The following is a 17011-nucleotide window of genomic DNA, read 5'->3' as shown; positions in this document are numbered from 1 at the left end:
AGTGACCCAGGCTGCAGAGCTTCTGGGGTGATTGCCAACAAATAGTGGGCAGCGTGTGGGGAGTACAGATCCCTTTGCGGGCGGAATACTGGTTACTTGGGCTCCCGTTCTCGGAATTAGATGATGAAACTCAGAAAATGTTTCTTTTTCTTACTACTGCTGCAACACTGCAGCCCAGTGGAAACTTACAGATCCACCGACTTTAACACAGTTATATGGTAAATTGTGACAAATACACAATATGGTGAAACTAACAGCCCTCAGAAGAGATACCTTACCCAAATTTTATAGAATGTGGACCCCACTGTTTCGTTATATACTGCGGATGGAAAGGCCCCCATGAAGGAAAGAGGAAGAAAAGGGGGTAGGGGGGGGGAGGGTGCAGAGGGTAGAGAGGGACCAGGTAGCCATACTGATGGTCCGGTATTCTAGTTTGGGGTTATGGTCTATAACCATTCAGTATACAATTTGTAGCTAACACGTAGACATTCTTTTGTGATACGGAAATCATGCTGTTTTTGTTTATATTGGTGTTACATTCTGTATTTGTTATATTGTCCTCAAGTTTTTTTATTATGCTTGCTAATAAAACAATAACATAAATGCATAAAATAAATATAAAACGATGCAATGATACCTTAAGACAGCCATTATTTCTTAAATAAAAAAAGGTTTTAAAAGTCACCTTACATGGAGATAATAATTATCTTCCAATCGTGACTCTTTTGGGAGTGAATTCCTAGTTTAGACTGGTCTGTATTTTTTTAAAAGGAGCAGCAAAGGCAAAAGCTGACCTGGAACATATTTCACAAGTCTTTCATTAAATATTCAGCAGGTGCCAAGCCATGCCTTGACTTCCAAAGACAGACACAGCACCTTAAACTGAAATCTGCAGGAAATCAGAAACCAATGAAGGTGGAATAAAATTGGAGTACCAGGGCCACTACGATGACTGCCAGGACTGCTGCAGCATTTTGATGCATCTTCTTACACTGTACAGTTTTCAATGGCAGATCTATGTACACAGGGATCATAAAACCCATCTCTTCAGCCCTTTCTTGATAAATTCCCAGAAATGTTTGTAGGTTTAGAATTACATTCTTGTGAAAGGTCTGGTTTTCAGAGCAAGGTGACCATATACAGGTACTTACAGTAGGTTCCGCTCTCCTCTGTGTGTCTACCAGGAGTGCAGTTGGTTAGTGTATTTCTGGGCTAAGTTACAACTATTTTTATTGCACAGTTAAAATGTTTGTGACTGCCTTTTAATCATGTTGTGGTTTGTTCAGCTCTTGGTTTGAAGGGCACACAATGCATCCACGTGTCCCCTGTGTTCTCCTGGCTCTTTCAACTGATTTTATGGGGAGAATTATTGAACTATGTCTTGAAGCTGAAACCGGGCATTAGTGCATTATAAATCTAAGAAGTGTGGCTAGACTGCTAGCAATTCGCAGCATTGTAACCAGTCCCTGCCCACTGGGGGTGATGCGGTATTGGGTATGCAGAGTTTTATAAATACACATTATATGCAAGATGCCAGGAGTGCTCAGCAATAATTAATACAAATCCATTAATGAAAACTTGTGCCACATGAATTGCATCTCTTAAAATAAGATTCCATTTTGGCATCTACATTATTTTATTTTTTTTAAATAACGTCATATACAAAGGGCAAACACTGTTTTACCTGTATAAATGGGCTTTTGGATTATTGCCCCCTTTATACATAGATAAAATTACCCATGTATGTCATCAGTGCAGATATTTTTACCCCACATGTATTTGGCAGCATTCATGGCACAGGCTTTGGTCGAGGGAAGGCACTTACAAAATAGTTTAAGTTTTGAATAATCCAAGACTGGCCATGGAAGTTTGCATTGAAAAAGTTACCCATATAAAAAGCAGACAATTTTCTTCGGGTACTATTCTATAGATGATAATCAAAGCAAACTTAGGGAAAACACCACTGCCTCCCCAAGGGGTAAAAACTATGCCCAGGGTTTGTTGAAACGTGAGTAGTGTATCAGATTCCCTCATTATACTGTATGGAAGGAACACTCTCTTTTCTAAAAGGGTCTCATGCATGAGGACATGGCACTACAGAAATAAGGATTTAGTTGAGGCAATATACTGAGATATGAGTATTACCTTCCTGGCAGGAAGAAAGGTCACAACACATACCAGTAACCCAACCCAAGTGTGATGCAAATGTTTGCTTCTCTCAGGAAAGGCATATAAGAACATAAGAACATGCCATACTGGGTCAGACCAAGGGTCCATCAAGCCCAGCATCCTGTTTCCAACAGTAGCCAATCCAGGCCATAAGAACCTGGCAAATACCCAAAAACTAAATCTATCCCATGCTACTGTTGCTAATAATAGCAGTGGCTAATCTCTAAGTCAACTTAATTAATAGCAGGTAATGGACTTCTCCTCCAAGAACTTATCCAATTCTTTTTTAAACACAGCTTCACTAACTGCACTAACCATATCCTCTGGCAACAAATTCCAGAGTTTAATTGTGTGTTAAGTGAAAAAGAACTTTCTCCGATTAGTTTTAAATGTGCCACATGCTAACTTCAAGGCGCTCAATTAAAGCAGAAAGTTTTATACTTAGAAAAGTTTAGGATTATTAAAGGGGAAAAGAAATCTCCATTTACAAATTTTCATGACACAAAATCCTTATGGGACAATTTTGAGCAGCCCATAGAGTTGCAGGTGTGCCTTCCCTTTCGCAAGTGCCTATGTAGCGTGTGGTTCAGGGCCTTCAAGGGATTCAGTGAACCCCCAGCCCATAGGCATTGTTTCAGGGTGGCAAGTGCCACACCAGATTTATACATCAGATCGAGCAGGGATAAATCAAAACCCTGCTCGATCCAATCAATGCATCACATCTAGCTACACCTCCCCCCCCCCCCACACACACGAAATGGGCAGTAGGAATTGTGTTTATCCAAATGTCTCCTGCTGCTGTGAGGCCAGTCTTGCAGCTGTTACTGCAAGACCAGCACTTCTGGTCTCGCGGGGCTAGTCTCCTGCTGCTGCCTACTCTAAGACTCAGCAGGCTACCATGGAGCCTGTCCCGCAATGGCTGAAGAGAGAGATCCAACGCCGTGGCCACCAGCAGACCTCATCCCGCTGGCAGCTAAAGAGAGGCAAAGGATGTTGAGGCCGCCAACAGTCCCCATCCTGCTGGTGGCCAAAGAGGACATGGTAGCTGTCAGTGGACCCCATCCCGCTGGCAGCTGAAGAGAGAAGGATGCTGAGTCTACCAGCAGTCCTCATCCTGCTGTCAGCCAAAGACAGAAGGAGGACACGATGGCTGCCAATGGACCCTATCCCACTGGTGGCTGAAGAAGAGGCCCAGGCTCTGTGTATGTGTGGTTGGCTGCTCGTGTGTGTGTGTTGAGAAGTGACAGCCTATGTAGGTGGATGTCAGTGGATGGATGAGAGCCTGTAGGGTGGGGGTGGGGGTGTATGTGTGACTGCCTGTGTGTGTATGGATGACTACCCTAGTTGGGTGGGTGAGAGCCTGGGTATGTGTTTGTGGGTAGAAGAGATCTTGTATGTGTGGGCTGTGTGTGTGTGTGTGGGATGGGTGGGTAACTGCTTGTGTGGGTGGGGTGTGAGAGCTTGGGTGGGTGAAAGGCTGTGTGTGAGAGCCAGTGTATGTATGTGTAATGATGTGGTTATAAGTGCGTGACTACCTGTGTGTATGTGTGGATGACTACCTGGGTGGATGGGTAATAGCCTGGGTGCATGCTTGTGGGCGAGAGGCTGTGTGTGTGTGGGGGGTGGTGGGGGTGGTGGTGGTGATAGCACCTGTGTATGTGTGATTGCCAGTGCGTGGGTGGATGACTGCCAGTGTGTGGGTAGATGACTATCTGTATGTGTTTGGGTGAGTGGGTGACTGCCTGGGTGGGTTAATAGGTGAGAGGCCATGCAAGTGTGTGTGTGAGTGAGAGCCAATGTGTGTGTGCGTGAGAGGATAAAGTTTGTACAGCTCTCCATCCCCAAATCCACAACAATCCAAGTAACTGGAAATCGAAACATCCCAGGAATGAAGAGAAGGAGATTTTTTAAATCCTTAGTTTCATTATTAGATGTTTTTTTGATATGTTTGCTGTTTTGAAATATTATATTGGTATTTTGGGAACTTTTATAAACATTTTTATGAGGTTTTAATTACTGGATGTTCCGTTCATCAGTTGTTAAATATTTATTCTTTTTATTAGTATGGTTTTGTTTAATTTTTTAATGTGTTTATTTATTTTTATGACTGAAGTTTTATATTTCCTTATGTTGTTTGTTGGTCTCTTATTTTGCCTTTGGTAAGGATCTGTCTATGTTCTGTATGTGTGATTGAGGTGAGGGATTCTGCTAGTTTATGATTTCTAGGGGTCCATAGCAATCTGTCTTGCATTTATTTTCAACAGGAGATGTATTGGTCTTTTAAGACCTGATGGCAACACTGTATTTGCACTGCTTCTCTTTCCTGGGAGGGTTGTTGCTGTTGAATCCTGGGAGTTAGTGTTGTGTTGAAATGGCAAATTTTTCTCTTGGGGTAAACTGTATTCTTGGCAGACTGTGATAGCTTTTATTGGAGCTAAGCAAGTATTATCCAGAAATACTGTATGTGAGTTACTAAGACAATATAGTACCTGTCATTAGATGTGAATGTCTCTGATCTGACATCTGAAGGGACTTATGTAGTTTTAAAAGCTTTTGTAAATATTTTTACATACATGTATTTTTTTTTATTTTACAGTTATTTTAGGCAGCCTGGCTTGTTTTGTTTTCTAGATAGGAGGTATATTGATGTTTTAGAACCTTATGTCATTTTGCAGTGTTTGCCTTTTCATAGGTACAGCTGGAGTTTGAGTGCTGGCAGTTAGTGCTGTTTTTGGTATAGGAAATTTACTATATTCAATTGTTTATTCATGGCTTTCTTTAGGGCCAAGCCCAAACCCATTACATTTATTTATTTATTTATTTATTTATACAACTTTATATACCGACTTTCAAATACATGTCAAGCCGGTTTACAATTGGCGAAATTGCAGTAGCAAAATCAAACTAATAATTGTAATAAAACTTATCTAATTTTACAGTCATTCAATAAAAAATTATACTTAAAATTTAAACGATAAATACTAACTCAGTCTCATTATAAACTAAATCTAAAATAAAGTATAAAGCTCGCATACCACCAGAACATTAACCCCACCCTCTCAACTCCCTAAACCACCAGAAAAAAACAGAAAACCTCCTTCCTCACCTAGCCTACTTAAGTTAATTAATATGACTAAAAGCCTGCTGGAATAGCCAAGTCTTAATCTGCTTCTTGAAGTTAGAGAAGTTATCCTCTAGGCGAATGTCAGCTGGGAGAGAATTCCACAGCTTGGGGCCTGCCAGGGAGAGAGACCTCTCACTGACTGAACCCAAGCGCACCAGTTTGGGAGATGGAATTGATAATAATGCTTGTCCTGCTGATCTCAAATTCCTGGATGGTATATGCAGACGTAATGAGGCATTCAGCCAATCCGAATTGGAACTATAAATGGCTTTATGGATAAGTGTAAAACACTTATAGGGGTAGATTTTCAGAGCCCTGCTCGCCTAAATCCGCCCAAAACCGGGCGGATTTAGGCGAGCAGGGCCCTGCGCGCCGGGAAGCCTATTTTACATAGGCCTCCCGGCGCGCGCAGAGCCCCGGGACTCGCGTAAGTCCCGGGGTTCTCGGAGGGGGGCGTGTCGGGGGCGTGTTGGGGGGCGGGCCCGGTCGTCGCGGCGTTCCGGGGGCGTGTCGGCAGCGTTTTGGGGGCGGGTACGGGGCGTGGCTACGGCCCGGGGGCGTGGCCGCGCCCTCCGTACCCGCCCCCAGGTCGCGGCCCGGCGCGCAGCAGGCCCGCTGGCGCGCGGGGATTTACGTCTCCCTCCGGGAGGCGTAAATCCCCCGACAAAGGTAAGGGGGGGGTGTAGACAGGGCCGGGCGGGTGGGTTAGGTAGGGGAAGGGAGGGGAAGGTGAGGGGAGGGCAAAGGAAAGTTCCCTCCAAGGCCGCTCCGATTTCGGAGCGGCCTTGGAGGGAACGGGGGGAGGTAGCGCGGCTCGGCGCGCGCAGGCTATACAAAATCGATAGCCTTGCGCGCGCCGATCCAGGATTTTAGTGGATACGTGCGGCTCCGCGCGTATCTACTAAAATCCAGCGTACTTTTGTTTGCGCCTGGAGCGCAAACAAAAGTAGGCTGTTCGCGCTCGTCTGAAAATCTACCCCATACTGAATACGATATTGTACCGGAAGCCAATGAAGCTTCATCAGCACAGGTGAAATATGGTCACATCTATTTGAGTTAGTCAAAAGACGGGCCGCAGCATTCTGCAATAGCTGCAATGGGCGGATGGTAGATAATGGAACTCCCAAAAGCAACGCATTGCAGTAGTCCAATTTTGGCAAAATCAAAGCCTGCAATACAATTCTGAAATCATCGGTATGCAGCAAAGGCTTCAGTTTTCTTAATATTCTTAGTTTATAAAAGCCATTTTTTATAATAGCCTTTATAGCTGCTTTCATCTTTAATTCAGAATCTAAAATCAGGCCTAAATCTCTAACATCATAAAGAATCTTGTATGTCGATGAAAAGGAGGAAATGTCTGCCTTTATTTTTTCAGGCTTAATGCCAAATGGGTTCCATGTCTTTTGATTCTAGGGGAGAGGGAGTGAGATGCTGTAGACCGGAGGGGGAAGAAAAGGCAGACATGGGAGGGGACAGAGGACTGAGGGAGTGAGACTGAATCCCCTGCTATAAATGTCACTACATGCCACCGAATGCCTAGCAGGTATGCATTAAAAACGCCTGTATATATTTTCATCTGCTATTCGTATTGGCAGCCAATCAAGTGTGCTGTTTAGTCAGGACCAGTACAAGGGTATTAGGTGCTTAGATGAATCATCATTCATGTACCCCCTCCCCAGCCTCAGGATCATTTCTCTTCCTCTCTTTTCCAATCTGTCCCTTAAAATCCTAGCCCTCGAATCATTAATCTTCCTCTTTCCTCCCCTGCTCAGCCCCACCAGCATTAGTCTTTCTTTATTTACCCCCTTCTCAGCTCCAACATCATTTTACTTATCTATCCCCCCCCCCCCCAACACCACCCAGTCATAGGAGCATTCCTCTTTCTCATGTCCCTCGAGCCCCAGAACCTGGAGTGTGCTGATTAAGTGGTGGGAAGCATTTTCTCCAGCTTCCACTGCCACTGCTGAGGTCCCGGGAGCATGGCTGGCAGTTTCAGCACTGTTGTGAATCCAGAAGTGAAACTGGGTTGCAACGCTGCTGAAAGCTGCCACCATGGAAGAGAATCATGAAAGTGAAAGAGGCAGAGGACGCAGCAGGGAGCAAGGACTGTATGTATTATGCCAATTATGTTTGTCTAATGGATTTTTTTATTGTATTATGTGTTCTGATTGTGCATGTATTGTTGGAATACAAATGCTGTTAACTAACTAACTTACTAACTAACTAAATAAATAAATGCAGTAAGGCTCAAGTCCCAATCAATGCTGGCCCAGTCCATTCGCTCTAGGCAACCACTTAGTTCATCTAGTGCTTCCACAAGCCTTGTGTTTGCTCCCCGTAACCAGGGCCGCCATCAGGAATTTTGAGGCCCCATACAGCCAAAATGTCTGGGCCACAAGCATTCAGTGGATAAAGTATATGCAACAATGTTTATACCTATGTGTAAACTCCACCATAGGTGTAAAAAAATAAAAACAAGTCAACAAACTCAAATCACCTAGATAAATGCACAGTATCTGAGAAATCCAGTGGGTTCTATCCAATAAAGCAGTTCAGTGTGAGTACTGAATTGTGTCCATCTCGACTCATAGTGGAAATAACAGCAAATTCAGGTTTATGAAGCAATCAGTCTTCTTACTTTCTGATTTGCAAAATCTTTAATTAAGTCTTTGTAACTGAGTTGTCTGGCAAGCTCATGCTCAATAGAGAGAATTGCCAGGCCGTTTAGACGTTGTTCACTCATTGTAGAACGCAGATAGTTCTTGATTGATCACAGCCGCGTCAGACAGTGAACGCTGGCAGGACAGAGTGCGCGGACGAGTCTCTGTCTGTGGTGCTCTGTAAATCAATGCTATGCGTGTCTAAAAGACACGCATAGCATTGATTCTCTCCCTTCTCTGGGGCCCGCACCCAGGGCCGGCTCCAGGTTTCAGTAGGCCCCTGGGCGACAGACTGTCGGAGAGAGCCTCAGTGGGCCTCTTTGCCATGAACTAATACATCCCCCAAGCGCACCTGCCGCCTGGCGGCTGGGGGCCCCCATATGTGGCAGTAGATCCTGGGGCCCCATACTGCAGGCCCAAGAATACTGCCCTGATGGCGGCCCTGCCCGTAACAAAACTTGTTCATGGGAATGCCTCTTTTTAACTTGACATGAAAGTCTGCCTGTTCTTGCCATGCTGAAGGGGAAGAATTTTCAGCTAGGGCAATCTAAGCGGGTAAATAATTCCAAAAATCACCTTCCATAAGGAACTTACAGAAATTAAGAAGTATGAATTTTACAATTCAGCAGTGAAAGTGAAATATATGATGCTTCCTTGATTAGAAATGCCACGTTAATGGAAAGTAATTGGTTACTGAGGAAGCACTCTTCTTTTTACCTGTGCTAGGCTGATCAGGAGCCAAAAATATGGGATGATGAAATGAGAAGTATCTTGCACAGATCATTGTAAGAAAAGCTAATTTCATGGTGTGTTATTGGTTTATTGATACAGGGTACTCTGGCAATTTACTTATAATGGGCTGAATATCAGGGTTCTGCAACACACTCTCACTCTTTTTGGCATTACTTGCTGGGTTTTACAAATCCTTTCTTTTTGTTCTTTTCCCCCTTGCTCCCCATGTCTCAAACCAAGTGGAGTTTAATTTTCAGATGCTGTGACAGAAAATTTAACAAATCCTTCACCCCCATTTTTTGATTCTCCAAGCAGATTATTGCCATTAGATGAAACCATATTATATTCTTAGCAAAGACCTTTCCTGTAATTCTCTGAAGGGATCCTTTCTTCAAATGATGAAAGAAACTTTAAAACTCAATGTAATCATGCACAATAAAATTTAAAGACTAAATTGTAAAAAAAAAAATAAAAATAAAAATAACAAACTTACAGCTTAGCAGGTAATTTAATATTACTGAGCAGACTGGGAGGGTTAGTCGAAATAAGATGCAGTTTCCTCTTAGCATCAAAATCACAGAAAGAGAATGAAGGCTGTAGGGGTAATGTTCCTGCACTGAGTACTTGTCAAAGTATGTAATGAAACCTTCTCAACAACCTGATGGGAATATTTACTCCAAGCCAGAACCCAAGAGCTTTGTGCAGCTTTCTCTCTGAGAACAAACTGCAGGTTCGTATCAGCTTCCCTCTAGATCTTTTTCACATGTCAGAGAAAAATCTGTTGATTGTTTGCCAGCCACCCCCCCAAGAACAACCACTCTGAAGGAAGGACCTCAGTACTTCTAAATTCTCACCAGCAGCCCCCCAATAACATTAAGGAAGCTCCATTGAGCTGCAATGATTGCAAATGCGTCAGTATAATATGCACGCATCTAAAAAAAATGGGCACAGAGAAAGGTTTCATCTTAAAAGAAATCCCAATATGGGACAACTTTGGTTTTAAGAACATTTACTTAAAATTTTTATATTCTGCCATAATCTATAGCGTCATTCTAGGCAGATCCCAGTCTAACAACATATAACAATTATACTACAAACTTAAACTAAACATATAATCCAGTAAAATCAACTAAGTCACAGTGGCCAGGCAAGAATCATTCAATACGGCTATTCAGCTGAAGGCTTGAACATGGAATGCAATTATATTTGCTTCAAAAACTTACGAAATACCTTTTGGATGTAAAATTTTTTCAATTCCAATTTTAAGTGGCTAGAACCCTTAGTGTTATAAACAAATGTCAAACTGAAAGGCTCAGCAAGCTGAAGAGAACTGTAGTTACAGCAGTGTATTGAGTAAGTTTGGTGATGGCATCTAAGCTGACATTTCCAAATTCACAAAGTAAAGGCTGCATACTTTGGATTTCCACTGTTATTGAAGGCAGGAAATAAGTGCTCTCCAATACACTGAAATTTTGGTGTTTTATGAAAGTTCAGCCTTCACCCTTCCAGGACCCTAACTGATACTCGCTTTTTTTTATTCATCTTTTCTTTGACAGCTGATTAGAATACTCCTGAAAACTGAAACCAGCATTTCTGAAAAGCAGAGACACATACCTGTAATAAGTTCTCGAACTTCCATGTCATTTGTCTTCCTCAATAACCTGATCAGAGCTGGGATCCCATCACAGTTCTTAATGGCGACTTTGTTCTCATTATCCTTCCCATAGGAGATGTTCCTGAGGGCTCCACAGGCCTTACGATGCACTTCTGGCTTTGGATGGTCCAATAAGCCCACTAAGATAGGGATCCCTTTCAGCTGCCTCACCTCCTTTTTGATTTTATCATTTTCATAACACAGGTGTTGCAGGTATGCTGCTGCATTTGACTTCACAGGATCAATGGGATGATTGAGCATGGCAATGACTTCTGGCAGGTCGGGGTCCCTCCATCGGGGGTCTTTGCGAATACTGTCAATGGAAGGGGAACGTTTTCCCAAGCGGTCAATACTGGCCAAACTTCCCCTCTCTGGCTGAGCCAATGGTGCTGCGTAACCCCCGTGAAGGTATGGAATTCTCTCATCAATCAATTCAGCCTCAATTGGGTCATCATAGCCCCTGGTGACAGAAAATATGCACGATTTTAAAAAAGTGTATTTTATTTATTTTTTAAATGAATTTCCTTTTCTTAGCTCCCTTTCTTTCTCTTCATGCACTCTTGAATTTTATTCAACAAACATAATATTCCAAATATTCTTTGTAGAGCCATCAACTTACTAAGCTTTTAGTAAGTGAAAACTTTGTGATTTTTCTTTAATCATGAAGTTTAAGAGAAAGATGCCACTGAATTGTCTTCCTATTAAAGTGGAATGCTGGTAGCTTGAAAGGTTTACTTTAAAACTACTGTCAAGATGACAGCAGCCAAAATTCACCAAACGATTAGGAAATAGAGGCTATCAGACCCATGCCCTGCATGTCTTCTCCAAGACCTATCAAAAATAATCCTATACTACCTAGTAAAAACTGTAAAGGCCTCCCTTCAGCAAGGACACTACTCAGACTCATTAAAATCAATCCAAGTCATGCCTGTATTAAATATACCAGTGCTGGGTGCCACAAAATGTGCCAACTACCTCCCAGTACCAAACCTGTCCACATTGGTCAAATTCAGAGTCTGGTCACCAGACAACTAGGAGGTCCATATTCAGTAGGCTGGTTGCTGGACAAGTTATCCGGCTAAAGAGCTGGATAACTTGTCCCATATATTCAGTGGGGAAACGTCCTGTTGAATACCAGCCTAAAGTTATCTGGTTATATATAGCCAGATTATCAAAAACAAAAAACTGTTTTTAGTTATGTGGCTTTGTGTGGCAGGATAATGTGTTACTTAGCCATATATCTTATCAAGATATCCGGTTAAGTAGCACTGTCAACACCAACTAAACTAAAGGAAAAGATAAGCTGCCCAATCCTCCTCCCCTCCAAAGCATTGTTACGACAGGTATTCAGATAGTAGTGGAACCACAGTTTAGACCGCTTACCTGGAGACGTCAAAGACTGGATTTAGGAGGAGCGCACGGGTATCAGTAGGCAGTCCGAGTCAATGCAGGTTGTAGACAGAATAATCCAACGGCAGTCCGTGGTCGGGGCAGGCAGCGAGCAATCAGGAACCCAAGACAGGAGATCCGCACAGGCAGGCAGCAGGCAGAATAATCCAGAGGCAGTCCAAGGTCGGGGCAGGCAGCGAGCAATCAGGAACCAAAACCAGAAGATCCGAACAGGCAGGCAGCAGGCAGAATAATCCAGAGGCAGTCCAAGGTCGGGGCAGGCAGCGAGCAATCAGGAACCAAAACCAGAAGATCCGAACAGGCAGGCAGCAGGCAGAATAATCCAGAGGCAGTCCAAGGTCGGGGCAGGCAGCGAGCAATCAGGAACCAAAATCAGAAGATCCGAACAGGCAGGCAGCAGGCAGAATAATCCAGAGGCAGTCCAAGGTCGGTCAGAAGCAGGAACAATCAGCAAGCCAAACACACAGCGATGCTCTCAGGAACAAACGTGGCCGAAGCAAGAAGCAGGAGAAGTACTGCCGTTTAAATAGCCCCATCTCCCGCGCAAAAACGCCAAGTCGGCGTCTGACGTCGGGATGGGGGCGTGGCCAGTCCAGTCGCGCGACACTTGGCCCTGCTAGCACGCAGGGAGGCCGGCAATCGCGCGCGAAGCGGCATCCAGCGCTGCGGCCGCGCCGCAGACGTCAATAGAGCGCGCCATCAGCTTCCGTGCGCTGCCCGGCTCCTCCCGCGCTTCGCGCCGCCGCGCGCCCCGATCGCGGTAACAGTACCCCCGCTGCAAGACCCCCTCCGCTGCCCCCGGGGGCCAGGCTTAGAGGGAAAGCGACGATGAAAAGCCCGAAGCAACCGAGGCGCCTGGAGATTAGTGGAGGGCTCCCAGGTATTTTCCTCAGGACCACAATGTTTCCAGGAAATGAGATATTGGAGCCGCCCGCGAACACGTCTGGAATCCAATATAGCCTGTACCTCATACTGATCAGTCTCAGGAAGAACCGGACAAGCGGATCGCCGCGGTCGATGCGGCCAGGTCAGGACCGCAGGCTTCAGGAGAGAGATATGGAATGCGTTATGGACCCGCAAGGAGGGGGGTAAACACAGGCTATAGGTGACCGGGGTGAGACGTCTCCGGACGGGGAAGGGTCCAATGAAGCGAGGAGCAAATTTAGCAGAGGGTAAGCGTAGACGAAGGTGACGAGTACTTAACCAGACCAGATCTCCGCAATGAAGGTCAGGAGCCGGAGTCCGGAGGCGATCGGCCTGATGTTTCATCACGGCAGCGTTCTTAAGCAGCAAGGCATGAGTCTCGGCCCATAAACGGGACATGGAGGTAACGGTAGCGTTGACAGCTGGACAATTGGAGGAGGCGTCAATAGGTAAAGGAAAGTTCAGATGTCGGCCATATACCAGAAAGAACGGAGAACTACCGGTGGCCTGATGGACCAGGTGGTTATGGGAGATCTCGGCCCAGACTAATAGAGACGCCCAATCATCCTGTCGCTGATTCACGTAGGCCCGAAGAAATGCCTTAACAGCTTGATTAGTCCTCTCCGTAAGGCCGTTGGACTGCGGATGATAGGCCGACGAAAAGGCAAGCCGTACCCGGAGGAGGCGACAGAGGTTAGTCCAAAACTGGGCCGTGAACTGAACACCTCTATCAGAAACTACACTATGGGGAAGGCCATGGAGACGAAAAATATGACACAAAAATAGGCGAGCCAATTCGGGAGCAGAGGGCAACCCGGGGAGAGGAACGAAGTGCGCCATCCGGGAAAAACGGTCCACCACCACCCATATGACCGTATTCCCCTCCGAGGGCGGAAGGTCAGTGATAAAGTCGGTGGCAATATGGGTCCACGGACATCGAGGAGGAGGAAGCGGATGTAAGAGGCCGAGAGGTCTCCGCCGGGGCGTTTTCTGAGCCGCACAAACAGGACAGGAGTCCACAAAATTCTTAACGTCCTTAGCCCAGTTGGGCCACCAATACTGACGGGAGATGAGTTCCTGGGTGCGTGCAACCCCCGGATGACCCGCCAGATGGGAAAAATGGGCCCACCGAAGAACCTTTGGGCGCAACCGCTTGGGAACGACTGTTTTCCCGACGGGTACCGTAAAGGTAGCGGCCAACTGGATGCGAGCCGGGTCGATGAGGTAGCGAGGGGGATCTGGGTCATCCAGAGAGTCAAAGCTCCGAGAGAGGGCGTCCGCTCGAATATTCCTCTGAGCAGGACGGAAGCGGACAACAAAATGAAACCTACTAAAAAATAGTGCCCACCGGGCTTGGCGCGGGTTGAGACGCTGGGCAGTAGCCAGATATTCAAGATTCTTGTGGTCAGTATATACCGTAACCACATGACGGGCCCCCTCCAAAAGGTGGCGCCACTCTTCAAAGGCCAACTTAATGGCCAATAATTCCCGGTCACCAATGGTATAATTTCGTTCCGCAGGAGTAAATTTTTTAGAAAAGAAGGCACACGTCACCCACTGCTCTTCTGCGGATCTTTGGAGAAGAACCGCCCCTACTCCAACAGCAGAGGCGTCTACCTCGAGGGTAAAAGGACGTGCAGGGTCCGGTCGTCGGAGACATAAATCCGTGGTGAATTCAGTTTTTAAACGATGAAAGGCCAATCGTGCCTCTTCCGGCCAGGGCACCGTAGAAGCTCCCTTCTTGGTAAGTGCCGTGAGGGGTGCCACTAATGATGAGAAATGTGGAATAAACTGCCGGTAGTAATTAGAAAATCCTAAAAACCTTTGTAAGGCTTTTAACCCCACCGGTTGAGGCCAGTGAAGTATGGCATGAAGCTTGTCAGGGTCCATGGATAGTCCTTGGTTCGATACTATGTAACCAAGAAAGGGCAATTGTTGTTGATGGAAGACACATTTCTCTAGTTTGGCGAACAGTTTATGCTCCCGAAGACGGTGCAGGACTTGTCGGACATGGAGCACATGTTGAGAAAGTGATGGAGAAAAGATCAAAATATCGTCCAGGTAAACAATTACATGGGAATACAGAATGTCACGAAAGATGTCGTTAATCATGTCCTGAAATACCGCAGGGGCATTACAAAGACCGAAGGGCATGACGCAATATTCATAATGACCATCATGAGTATTGAATGCGGTTTTCCACTCGTCCCCCTCCCGAATTCTTATCAAATTGTAGGCCCCTCGTAAGTCCAACTTGGTAAAGATTTGCGCCCCTTTAAGTCGATCGAACAATTCTGAAATGAGGGGGATAGGATACCTATTCTTTCTGGTAATTGAGTTGAGGCCACGATAGTCAATGCAAGGCCGTAATGACCCATCCTTCTTCTGTACAAAGAAAAATCCGGCGCCGGCCGGAGAAGTGGAAGGTCTGATAAATCCGCGCTCCAAATTTTCCGCAATATATTGACGTAGGGCCAATGATTCGGGTTCCGAAAGAGAGTAAATGCGCCCCTTGGGAGGGGTTCTTCCAGGTAAAAGTTCGATGGAGCAGTCGTACTTGCGGTGAGGTGGCAATATTTCCGCATACTGTTTGTTGAAGACGTCTTGAAAATCCTGATAGGGTAGGGGAATACCATTAACAAGTCGAGTGGACTGCAGTGGAATCGTAAGCGGAGTCTTGATGCAGTGTTGAAGACAGAATGGACTCCACTCTGCAAGCTGTAGCGAGGCCCAATCAATGCGAGGCTGATGCATACGTAACCAAGGTAAGCCCAGAATTATCTGGTTCACGGAGGAAGGTAGTACAAATAATTGAATGCTTTCCTGGTGAAGCACGCCGGTGTGAAGCATCAAGGGTTTGGTAATGTGGGTGATGAGCATACCCACGGCTTGCCCTGATACTGAGGTTACCGTCAGGGGAGTGGACAAGGATTCCACCGGAATTTGATATTTCTGCACGAGCAACCCCTGAATGAAATTACCCGCCGCTCCTGAGTCTATGAAGGCCTGACAGTGCAATGGTTCACGGTTGAAGTCTATGGTTGTGGGTAATAGTAGTTGTGGAGAGGAAATGGTGGGACCCAGGGAGGCCTCTCCTACCCGACCTAGGTCCGAGAGTTTCCCGGTTTGTTAGGACACTTGTTGAGGAAATGCCCCGCTCCCCCACAATATAAACAGAGGTTCTTTGCACGTCTCCTATTCCGTTCCTCGAAAGTCAGACGAAATCTATCAATCTGCATTGGTTCGTCTGAATCTCCTGATGCCGGCCCAGCCTGGGGGGCGACCATTGGTTGTTGAAAGGTCGGAGCTAACCGGAAATGTCTTCGGGTGGCAGCTCGCTCTCGTGTCCTCTCCTGGAAGCGTAGATCCAATCGAATGGCTAATCGAATTAAGCCCTCCAAAGTTTCTGGAGGATCCCTACCCGCTAATTGATCCTTAATATTTTCTGCCAGCCCTTGACGGAAAATTGCCGTTAGGCTCTCCTCACCCCATGCCAATTCAGCGGCTAAGGTACGAAAGTGAATGGCGTACTCCCCGACCGTCCGTGCGCCTTGCTTGATCTGAAGTAACTCATTTGCCGCGGAGGAAGAACGTCCTGGCTCGTCAAAGATCAGACGGAATTCTTTAAGAAATCGATCCAGAGAATTGAGAATGGGATCATCTCGTTCCCATAAAGGAGAAGCCCATGCTAAGGCTGGACCTTCTAACAGGGACAGGAGAAAGGTAGTTTTTGTCTTATCGTTAGGGAACGAGGCCGGTTGAAGAGAGAAATGCATCCTGCACTGGTTGATAAAACCTCGACATAAGGTTGCTGTGCCATTGAAGCGCGGCGGAGGTGGAATCCTGACAGGAACTGGAGTAGCCGCCGCGCTGGGCCCGAGTCCGGTGGGTAATTGGGCTAAGGCATCCATACGTGCGACCAAGCGATCTAGGACCCCTGTAACCTGATCCAAAACTCCTTGTTGTTGTTGGATTTTATTAGCCATTCCGGGAATGGCTTGTAAAGCGGTCAGATCCACTGGTTCCATGGCTTCGGCCAACTGTTACGACAGGTATTCAGATAGTAGTGGAACCACAGTTTAGACCGCTTACCTGGAGACGTCAAAGACTGGATTTAGGAGGAGCGCACGGGTATCAGTAGGCAGTCCGAGTCAATGCAGGTTGTAGACAGAATAATCCAACGGCAGTCCGTGGTCGGGGCAGGCAGCGAGCAATCAGGAACCCAAGACAGGAGATCCGCACAGGCAGGCAGCAGGCAGAATAATCCAGAGGCAGTCCAAGGTCGGGGCAGGCAGCGAGCAATCAGGAACCAAAACCAGAAGATCCGAACAGGCAGGC

At 46.0% G+C, this 17011-nt stretch overlaps 1 protein-coding gene across 12 annotated transcripts in view; it reads right to left on the bottom strand.

Annotated features, from left to right (window-relative positions):
• The window catches only part of ARVCF (ARVCF delta catenin family member), a 743011-nt gene that overhangs the window by 120209 nt on the left and 605791 nt on the right, over positions 1-17011 (bottom strand). For all 12 annotated transcript variants that reach the window (XM_029572000.1, XM_029572001.1, XM_029572002.1 and 9 more), the window contains one exon: positions 10300-10799. In XM_029572000.1, the coding sequence (XP_029427860.1) occupies positions 10300-10799 (500 nt within the window). The remainder of the gene's footprint in view (positions 1-10299; positions 10800-17011) is intronic.

Source organism: Rhinatrema bivittatum, chromosome 11, assembly GCF_901001135.1.
Source record: "Rhinatrema bivittatum chromosome 11, aRhiBiv1.1, whole genome shotgun sequence".
In the NCBI taxonomy this organism is placed as follows: Eukaryota; Metazoa; Chordata; class Amphibia; order Gymnophiona; family Rhinatrematidae; genus Rhinatrema; species Rhinatrema bivittatum.
Note: the sequence above shows the minus strand (reverse complement) of the source record. Positions and strands in the feature narration are given on the sequence as shown.